The following is a 9,842-nucleotide window of genomic DNA, read 5'->3' as shown; positions in this document are numbered from 1 at the left end:
CAGCCCCGGCAGCTCCCGTCCAGTCCCAGTCTCATCGCGTCCTGCTGGAATCCCGCACGCCCGCTCAGCGGCTTGGGGCTGGGGGTGGGGGTGGGGGTGATCCCTCCCACCCCGGCCCCGCCTCGCGGCCCCCGCCCCGCCCCCGCCCCCGCCCCGCAGCGCCAGGAAGCGTCCGGAGCCGCCTGGGGCCATGGACGGCGCCGCCATGGACGGGGCTGCCATGGAGGGACCGCTCTTCGTGCAGAGTCAGCGCTTCGGGGCCAAGGTGGCGGCAGGGGCGGGGGGCGCGGGGCAGCGGTCTGGAGGGAGCCCCCGGGGCGAAGGGAGGGACGGGGGGAGTGGGGCCCGGGCTTAGTGAGGGAGAAGTTTCTCCCCCATACTCCGGAGGAAGTCCCAACCCCTCCATGCTTCCTCCATCCTCGGCCGGACGGAAATACGCCCACCCCCACTAGGGAGCTCCGCCTCCTTTAGGAAACCCCACCTCTCCCGGGGTTGAGGGGTGGGGGAGGCCTAGTACCCTCGGCCCCTGGTCTGGGGTCTTTGCTGGCCCCTCCCTCCTACCGCAGCTTACCTCTGAGGTTGGAAACCTAGGCTGGCCCAGCCATGATCCCTCTCATTGTCTCCCTCCCCCCTTTTCCCCCCAGGAGAGGTGCTGGACAGAATGTACGGAGTCCCTTCTCTTCTCAGGGTCGCCCTGCCTCTCATAGGGCTAGCCTGTATGTTCAACCCCTCTTGCCTCTTTATCTCTCATTTCCTGGTTTTCCCTACATGTTCTCCACATTTCCCCACCCCACCCCAAGAAACAGGTGGTAAGATAAGGCTGTTGTTTTATATAGAGAGCCAGTCCTATGGTGTGTCCCATATTTTCCCATATCTTCCCTCCTCTCCAATATCTCCATGTGTCTTTTTTCCCAGTGCCTTCTCTTAGTGTTTCCTTGAATCTCGTCCTCTCAGTGACCTATCTATCTATCTATCTGTCTGTCTATACATATATATACTGACTTCCACCCACTCTTGTTCCAAAGGTTGTGGAAGTCCCGGGCATCTCTGTTCTTATGAAACTCCCTTTTCCCATGTCTGTTCTCAGTGTCTTCCTCATATTCTCCTCTCCCAAATAGCTTCTCAAAGTATTTTCCCACGTTCTCCCCACTATAGAAGTGGAAGAAGACCTGGGCTGTCTTGTACCCCTCCAGTCCCAATGGCGTGGCCCGTCTTGAGTTCTTTGAGCACAAAGGGTCAGGCTCTGGAAGCGGATGGGGAGGCTCTCGTCGCCTAGACTGCCGAGTAATTCGCTTGTCGGATTGTGTGAGTGTGGCCCCTGTGGCCTTGGACAGCCCCCCAGGACCTGGCACATCGGTCTTCCGACTGGACACTGCTCAGCGCTCCCACCTCCTGGCAGCTGAGGGTCCCGCCAGCGTGGCCTGGGTGCAAATACTCTGCCAGACTGCCTTTCCGGTGAGAGGATTGAGTGAGCGGGATTGCTGTCCAGGGTAGTCCTTTTAGTGAGGGGGCAAAGTTCAAGGTCAGTGTCCCCTCCCCCCCAACTTGATGGGGCTCAGACCCCAGCTGGAGGGCACTGTGGTTGGATTACAGGATCACCGATATTTTCTCCCCTGCAGAAAGGCTGCTGGTCTCTGGCTCCAGGAGAAAGCTCTTCTGGGCCCTCTTCAATGGAGATGCAGGAGAACTCCCTGTATAGCCCCCATGGGCAAGGTAGGCTTGAAAGGAGGAAGGGACGAGGAGAGGGAGGTCCAGGGGACTGTGGAAGGGAGAGCATACCTTGAATTTGGAATAGGGATTCCACATGGGGCTGAGGGTCACCTGTAGGATTGGGGAGAGGGGGTGTGAAGCTCCTGTGGGTCTGGTGTCTAGGTAGGATCCAGTCTCTGGCAGGACCTGTGCATTTTCCCCCCTCTTCAACTGGGAATGTTCCTGTTTGACCCTTCATCTCTCCCCAGGGTCCGAGTTCTGGGTGACCATCCAGAAAACAGAGGCATCTGAGCATTGTGGGTTGCAGGGACACTACCTGCTCAGGGTGGAGGCCGATGGTCTGAGTCTCCTGGTGCTGGGGGGGCAGGGTCAGAAGAAGGAGCCCCTGCTGTCCTGGCCCTACACTCTTCTCCGTCGCTATGGCCGGGATCGGGTAAGGGGTTGGGAAGGGGCAGAGGTCCCACTATAGTAAGGTTTGGGCTCAGTCTCCGAGGATGTATGGAGGGGAGGGCTAGGAGAGTATGGTGGGTCCTCCTTTGCTGCAGCTGTAAGACTAGTCCCTCCTCTGAGGCCAGTGGCTCTCCTCAGACCCATGTGGCAGCAGCATGGAGAGGAGGACTGCTGCTAGGATGACCTCAGGCAGCCTCTTCTCTCCTGAGCCTCAGTTTCCTCACCTGTAAGATGGGCTGGAAAGGATGATCTTGGCAGTCTTTGCCAGCTCTCCAGCTCACAGTTGCCTTCTCCTCCTCTTACCTCCAGGCCATGTTCTCCTTCGAGGCTGGGAGGAGGTGTTCCTCAGGCCCTGGAACCTTCACTTTCCAGACCTCACAGGGGAATGACATCTTTCAGGCTGTGGAAGCTGCCATCCAGAGGCAAAAAGCTCAAGCTGGCATTATTGCTGGAGCTGGCCCAAGCCTGGATCAGCAGTGCCCTGGCTCCTCAGAGGTGGGGATGGCAGGGGCTGCCTCCCATGGCCTTGAAGATCCCCACGAGAATGGCCCTGCCCTCTACTCAGAGCCCCTGGATGCCCTTCGATCACTGCCTGACTCCTCTTCAGACCCCCTGTACTCTGATCCTGTGGACAGTTCAGGCCAGAGGACAGGACCTGGGGCTGGTGTAGGCTCCCCCCTCTACTGGGGCTTGTTTGAACAGGTGCAGCAACAGCTTAAAGATACAAAGCTGGGAGGAGCCAAGAAGGAGCCCATTTATGATGAGCCTGAAGGCCAGAGCCCAGCCCCACCTCCAGGCCTTTATGACAAACCCCAGGAGCCCAGGGATGCCTGGTGCCAGCGAGCTCGGGTACAGGATGAGGGCTATGAGCTCCCCTATAACCCTGCCACGGATGACTATGCTGTGCCCCCTCCAAGGAACCTCAAGCCCATTCCACCCCCCAAGCCCCAAATGCTCCCCAGTTCTAACAGCCCCAGCAGCCTCGGACTCCCAGTTTACAGCCGGGTACAGAAGGGTGCTGCTGCCAAGGGCTGGGGCCAGGGTATGCCTGAAGGGGGATCTCAAATCAGGACTGGGATGAGATCAGAAGGACCAATGTAAAGACCTGGATGGGGCTTGAAGGGCCTCAATGGGTGCCAAGAGGACATCTATTTGAACTGGGGAGATGGGTGATCCCTTGGGAGAGGGGAGACCTATTTGGGGCTAGGTGGTGTCAGTGAATCAAGATCCAGGCCTCAGGATTCCAGGGCATTAGGAAAGGACCAGACCTTGTGACCAAGTAACAGGTCTTGGGTCTAAGGGACAAGACCTGGAACAGGTCAGGGTCCAGGGGAAAGAATCCTATGTTGAGGCCAAACCCTGGCCAGAACAGGGGACTTTGGGCAACCCTGCTGTGACTCCTGACTGGTTGTTGGATGTGTGTGGGGGGGGTGGTGGGTGGTCTAGAAGGAGTCTGATTTCCCACCCTGAGCTGCTCTATGCCACGGACACTTAAACTCATTAAAATCACTTAGGGCCAAAGAGAGCTCTGAATGGCCATGTCTGCATGAATAACCAGGAAGTGGGACACAGCCTGGACACTGTAGGTTGCATTAGGGTTAAGTGGTGGAAGAAGGGCAGGAGAGAGGGATTGGGGGGAGAGAAACACCAGGTGGAGGGTGGGCCGCCGCGGTATGGGATGGCGCAGGAGAAGATTGGGTTTCAGAAAGGATCGCTTGATGTCACACACACAATCATCTAGCTCTGCCTGTGGGCTGGATTACACTCTAGAATACCTCAGGAAAGGAGCTCCCATGTCTGAGACAAAGTTCCTGATCTTAGTGTTCAGCCCACAGTAGGTGCTCACACCGTGGCCTATACCTGCCCTGTAACCAGGACCCTGTAACATGACTGTGGCGTGTTATGGAATATGCCCTGCCCGTGCCATTCCTCTGGCCTGACAGGCCCTCCCTGCCAGCGTCCTCTGCCTGGGTCTGTAAACAGAATTTCTGTCCTTCAAGACACAGCTTCCCCAATCCAGTCCACTTGTTTGCATATAAAGGCTCCAAGGGGGAAAAGCTGCTTTTTATTGAATGGGAAGAGAAAGCTTGGAATGGTAACAAGGTTATTGTTGAAATGAGCCCTAGTGATACAAGTACACTCATTGGCACTCTGCTGGAAGGGGGCAGTGTACCTGGTGTGCATCTGTGAGAGGCGACACAGCGTCATACCAGGGTAGGGTTCCTGTCACCTCTAGCTATTGAAACAATCCTAGCCCTAAGCTAACATCCCAAATATAGTGGGACAGAGAAGCAGGAGACGGATCCCCCCTTGCCTCCAGTCTTCATGTAGGAGGAGGATGAGCAGGCTGTGAGTGGGGCTGAATCAATCTGTGTCTCTCAGAAAAGTTGTTCTTCATCATCTGAAAGCAATAGCACAGGCTCTGAGGATGCCTTTTTAGCTGCTGGCATTTTGGGGGCCCTTGAAGGAGGCAGGCTTGGCACCAGGGGCAGAGGGGGCACTGTAGCTCGGGCTCGCTGTGGGTGTAGTCTTCCAACCTGCAGAAAGAGGAAGCAAAGCCTTTTTGAGGGGTAGAGGGACAGGCTCCCTGGGTGGGAAGGGAGCCCTGACGGGGCTCTTGTCATCCAATCCTGCCTTATCTTGATCTAGCCCCACTAAATGTCTGCTATAGGCCTGAGGGGCTACATGCCTGTAGCTCCCAAAGTTGTCCAGGCAGGAAGGGGATCTAGCAAAGGCTACGGCTCCTTGCCCAGGGCTCCCTTCCATCCCCACCTTGCTGGTTCTCCTGTGCCCAGTGCTGGATCCCTGCCACCAACCATACCTAGGCACGAGCTATGCCCTGGTGCCCTTTCTGTCCTCTGTAACAGCTTCCTTAGTTTCAGCTGAGATGAGACGGGGGGGGGGGTTAGTAAGTTTTTTAAACCAACAAATCCAAAAGGAACAAACATCACAACCTTCCTCTGCCTATTCTGCTCTCCCAAACCTGTTCCCCTCGTGACTTCCCCCTTCCTGCTTGGAGTACCACCATCCTCCCGGCCTTCTAGGCTTAGCCCCTTGGAGGGAGCTCTAACTTGCTGGTTGCCAGGCAGTCTTCATGATATTTCTCAAATTTGTCTGTTCCTTTCCATTTCCCTTGTCAATCCACTTGCTTGGGCCCTCATTCCCTCTCATTTGGGCTGGGAAGCAGTTTGTACGGTGGAAGAACATTGGACCTGGAGTCAGAGGGCCAGAGTTCAAATCATGGTTATATTCCTTAATACTTGTGTCTGATCTTGGACTTCTCTGGATCTGAGCTTCCTCATTTCTGTAATGAAGCGGTGGACTAGCTCAGAGGTCTTAATCTGGTGCCAGTGCATCCTGTATACACATCCTGCACATACCTATACTCATATAGCTGCATTCCAGTATAATTGGTTTCCACTTATGCATTTAAAAATACTCTGAATAGGGGCTCAAAGGTTCCCCCAGAGGGCCAAAGGGGTCCATGATGTTAAAAAAAAGCTGAGACCCCTGGCCCAGATGTCTCAAGTAGGCCCCTTTTCAGTTCTAAATTCTATAATCTGGTGACTATTCTAACAGACGCCCCAAGTCTCTCTACTGGAATCCATCCTTCACATATGGTTGAGTAATGTTAATGATGCACAGGCCTCACTCCAAAACCCTGAGTGGTTCCCTAGGACAAAGCCCACTCTTCAGGAAGCAGCATGCAGAACCCCACTGATCCTGGCCTTCTTAGGCTGCTACCAGTCCAGCCTCTTCCTGCTGGCCCACAGATAACCTCCGCTCTACTGACTCTGCTTTCCTGTCTCCAGTGATCTCCCCATTCCTTCTTTTCAGCTCTCCCCTACAGCTCGCTTTTCATACTGCTCTTGGTGCCTCTGCCACACAGCACTGGGGCTGGATGACAAGCCTGGCTTACTTCAGGCCCTGGGCTGCTGCCTTCTTGGGGGATGGGGTGGGATGTGGGGGTCTGGCCAGGACTCTAGTCCCTGCCCTCACCTGAGAGAACTGATAGCCAAGGAGCTAATGGTCTACCTAACCCCCCTTTCTATTTTGGAGGAAGTCATCATATTCAGCATGAGTACTATGAGAAGCCTCAGATGTGTTGGTGCCTATGCCGAATTACCCTACCCCAGGAAGGGCTATGGGGTACTTTCCTTACAGGAATAATTCCTTCTCCCATGGGCCTGGACCCTATCTCTTCCCTGACTCCATGGGTAAGTCTAGATGCACTGAGGATGGAGCTTCATTTGCCTGGACGCTGGACTCAGGATGAGGGCTGGTGAGGGACCCTGGCCTGGCATAAAGGATTCCAGGCCTTTAAATTCTGGTTTTCTAGTAGTCATACCTGTCTGGGGGGGCGGAGCTCCCGACCTGAACTGAGTGGCCCCTGGGGCTTGGACAAGATGCTTCTCAGGTGTTCATATAGACAACTCTTGATCTGCAGGGGATTATAGGTGGATGCCACCTCTAAGCCATCCAAAGTGTTCTGAGGGAAGGGAGGGAAGAAAGCAGAGAGGGAAAAGAACAAGCATTGATTAAGTACCTACTGTATGCCAGGGGCTGTGCTAAGCGCTCTACAAATATCTCATTTAACCTTCTGGGGAAGGGTAACAGGAAGTGAGAACAGTCACCCAAAGTGTGAGGAGTGTTAGGGGCCTCAGAAATGGCGCTCAGCCTGGCTCACAAAGGCCGTTACTCTGAAAGCAAACATCCTGGGCCGTTACATGGGGTGTCACAGGTTCGCTCAGTGTGAGGCGTGTGAGTGTCATGGGGAACGCAGAGGGTGCAGATGCGTTATAGGTAATTACCACCGCCCCTGGCCCAGAGATGCATGTCTCAGGAATGTGAGACGCTGTAGGAGTCCCAGGTGACCCAGTGTGACTAGGGCCAGGAGAGGCATGCCGGAGGTGGGTACAGCACGTCCTCTGGCCCTTCGAGGCGGGAGAGAGTCCCAGGCAGGGAATACAAGGGGACGGCATTCCTGAGCAGTCAGGTTTTCCGACCACAGCATCCTATGCCAGGAACCGCTGGCCTCAGAATGAGACTGGGAGAGCCTCAGGATTGCATCCTCCGGGCCGGGCTGGGCTTGGCCTCCTCAGGGGTGGGTGGGCTCAGCGCTGCCACCTGATGGTTTGCAGGCCCCTCCCCACCTCCGTCCTCCATACCATTTCTACTGCAGGCTTAGGATGTGGGACTCTGAAGCGGGCACAATATATGGTCAGTGCTCCAGTGGAGGAGTAGCTGTCTCCCTAGGCTTCCTGTCTGGGAAGGCAGACAGAGCAGGTACAGGGCCAAGCCCTTCAGGAGTGCTGGTGGGATGGCCTTTATGTCTGCTTCCTCCTTTGTAGTACAACCTCATTTTGAGGCTAATTCTGCAGGGGAACTACTAGCAAAGTCTTCCTCCCCTTCCCGCCTGACCACATAGGCCCAGAGAAACAGGCAAATATGCATGCACAGCGACAAAGAAATAGATATACAAAGACCTACACACAGAGACAGAAGTGTGGCATATGCTGCCTCAGAGGTAATGAGTTCTTCCTCCCTGGAAGTTCAGGCAAAGGCCCAATTACAGAGAGGTATTGAAGGGATTCCTGTTGAGGTATAGGTTGGATTATATAACCTCTGAGGTCTCTTCCAACTCAGAGATGTGATTCTGCACAGACCCAGTAACACAAAGGCAGAACACACAGACACATGCCTATGCTTTTACAGAGGGGCGTAGCAGACATGCATAGAGATGTTGGGGAATAAACCATTGGAAGTAATGTCGTTTGATGGTGTGAACAGGTCATTAAATGAGAGGAAAATGAAGAAAACAGCTTTGTACAAATGTGTCAGACATTATACTGGTTGGCCCTGACTCTACCTGAATCTAAACAAAGCTGATGTTATACTAAAACACATGCAGATGAAGCAAGAGGTCTCAAGGTATAATATGGGGGACCTCGTGGAGCATGCAGAAGTTGGTGAAGTAGACACCTCGGGCTGACGCCAGCGGATGACAAAGAGTCCAGCTTGGCGACGTCAGGCATGGCTGGACTCCTCAGTTTCCATTCTGTGCCTTCTGATGATTGTGTCAGTGTGGGACTGTTCTTTTGTTTTTGGTCTTGCTCCAAACAGTGAGACTGAAACTTCCATGGGAATGATGCATGCCCCTCATTAAACCATTCATTTTCCTTATGTGTTTTTAAAATTTGAAAAACCGATGATGTGGAATTACCAGAAATGAGATGTTAAGCCCATTTTCTTTTTGGCAAGCAAGGACTTAAACATTGGGGGAAAATATCACAGTATCTGATTGATCGGTCTTTCTTTGATAATTTAACTGTTGTCAATTCTCTTCAGTTCTTCCATCACACTCTCATGCTTTTTTTTTTTTTTGGTGAGGCAATCGGGGTTAAGTGACTTGCCCAGGGTCACACAGCTAGTAAGTGTTATGTGTCTGAGCCCACATTTGAACTCAGGTCCTCCTGACTCCAAGGTCAGAGCTCTATCCACTGCGCCACCTAGCTGCCCCTTTGTCACACTCTTATGGACTTAAGCCTCTTCTCAGATTGTGACATTATTTCTCCAATTGTGGCCATATCTCAGTTTTCCATCTGGCTGGAATTGAACTTCAGGAATTCATGTCCCTACTTGCCCTCATGGCTCATGAAACACACAGAGAGCCAAGTGACTCCCAAATCGGGCTCAACAACTAATCTCTTCCACAAATGTTAGCTGCCTGATGGCCATTTCCAGTTGGATGTCTAGCTGACATCTCAAATGCCAAAGTCCTCTTCCCTGAACAGACTACCTCTCCTCAAACTTTGCTTCTTCTGTTGATGGTACCCCTGTCACCTACACAGGCAAGCCGGCAGTCATCTTTGATGCATCTTTCTCCCTCGACTTCCAAAATCCAACCACTTTTCAAGTCCTGTTGATTCGATTATATGCCATCTCTTAAATCCCTCCCTTTCTTTCCACTCCAGTTCTCACCTGTACTATTAGTCTATCTGGGTTTCTCTCCTCCCTAATTTTTGAACATTCTTCACAAGCCTACTGTCTTCCTATGGCATAGGTCTGCCCTGATGGTCCCTTAGGCAAAAACCCTCAGGGGATCCCTAATGTCTCTGTGATAAAATGCAGACTCCTTTGGATAGAATTCAAGCCCTGATCTGTCTCTAATCTACCTTTCCAGTCTCATTTCTCATTATTGACCTTCATTTACTCTATTTGTAGTCTACCAGCTCTTTCCTGAACGTTACATTCTTTCACCTGCTTCTGTTCATTTGCGCAGGCTGGTGCATCCTCTCCTTATTTACTTTCAGCATCACCTTCTTTGTAAAGCCTTCCCTAATCTCCCTTCTCAATTTTTTTCTGGAGCACAATGCCTATATGTCTGCTGTCTTATTCACACTTTACCTCATGTCATACTTATCTCTGTATACGTTGTGTTTTCCCAGCAGAATGTAAACTTCTTGGGCACAACAACTAAGTACTTTTTTCTCTCTGTATCCCAAGGGCTTTGCACAGTGCCCTGCACGTGTCTGGGGTTAAATACATGCTTGCTGAATCAGACAGATACAGAGATGCTGGGATTCTGACACAAACACATAGCTGCACAAAGATATCTGGCAAACACAAACAGGCACAAAGACAAAGGCATACACATGGTCATTGAGACAGTGTCTCTAACA

The 9,842-nt window shown here is 52.8% G+C and overlaps 2 protein-coding genes across 7 annotated transcripts in view; one reads left to right on the top strand and one right to left on the bottom strand.

Moving 5' to 3' along the window:
• Nucleotides 1-147: 147 nt before the first annotated feature.
• Nucleotides 148-3,685, top strand: DOK1 (docking protein 1). Of its 3 annotated transcripts, none has more exons than XM_021005478.2 (5): nucleotides 149-268; nucleotides 1,156-1,455; nucleotides 1,620-1,713; nucleotides 1,959-2,143; nucleotides 2,470-3,685. In XM_021005478.2, exons 1-5 carry the CDS (start codon nucleotides 191-193, stop codon nucleotides 3,259-3,261), a joined length of 1,449 nt encoding a protein of 482 aa, XP_020861137.1. In that variant the 5' UTR covers nucleotides 149-190; the 3' UTR covers nucleotides 3,262-3,685. The 3 variants fall into 3 exon arrangements, with proteins under 3 accessions (XP_020861139.1, XP_020861137.1, XP_020861138.1); XM_021005479.2 differs by having other exon boundaries at nucleotides 150-265; XM_021005480.2 differs by lacking the exon at nucleotides 1,959-2,143 and having other exon boundaries at nucleotides 148-265; nucleotides 2,470-2,632.
• Nucleotides 3,686-4,196: 511 nt separating this feature from the next.
• Nucleotides 4,197-9,842, bottom strand: part of M1AP (meiosis 1 associated protein) — a 139,947-nt gene continuing 134,301 nt past the window's right edge. For 3 of the 4 annotated variants that reach the window (XM_021005316.2, XM_021005315.2, XM_021005322.2), the window contains 2 exons: nucleotides 6,509-6,649; nucleotides 4,197-4,697 (listed from right to left, as the gene is read on the bottom strand). In XM_021005316.2, coding sequence (XP_020860975.1) covers nucleotides 4,539-4,697; nucleotides 6,509-6,649 — 300 coding nt within the window. In that variant the 3' untranslated portion in view covers nucleotides 4,197-4,538. The remainder of the gene's footprint in view (nucleotides 4,698-6,508; nucleotides 6,650-9,842) is intronic. The other variant, XM_021005321.2, reaches the window with a different exon arrangement.

The sequence above is a fragment of the Phascolarctos cinereus genome, unplaced genomic scaffold (genome assembly GCF_003287225.1).
Source record: "Phascolarctos cinereus isolate Bilbo 61053 unplaced genomic scaffold, phaCin_HiC Scaffold_9;HRSCAF=440, whole genome shotgun sequence".
Classification (NCBI taxonomy): domain Eukaryota; kingdom Metazoa; phylum Chordata; class Mammalia; order Diprotodontia; family Phascolarctidae; genus Phascolarctos; species Phascolarctos cinereus.
This window is presented reverse-complemented; position numbering and strand designations above follow the sequence as displayed.

Excerpts from the sequence above, each read along its gene's own strand:
- DOK1 (XM_021005478.2), top strand. The coding sequence starts at position 191 with ATGGACGGCGCCGCCATGGACGGGGCTGCCATGGAGGGACCGCTCTTC. Across the intron at positions 269-1,155 it reads AGCGCTTCGGGGCCAAGGTG|AAGTGGAAGAAGACCTGGGC; the intron begins GCGGCAGGGGCG and ends TCCCCACTATAG. Across the intron at positions 1,456-1,619 it reads TCTGCCAGACTGCCTTTCCG|AAAGGCTGCTGGTCTCTGGC; the intron begins GTGAGAGGATTG and ends TCTCCCCTGCAG.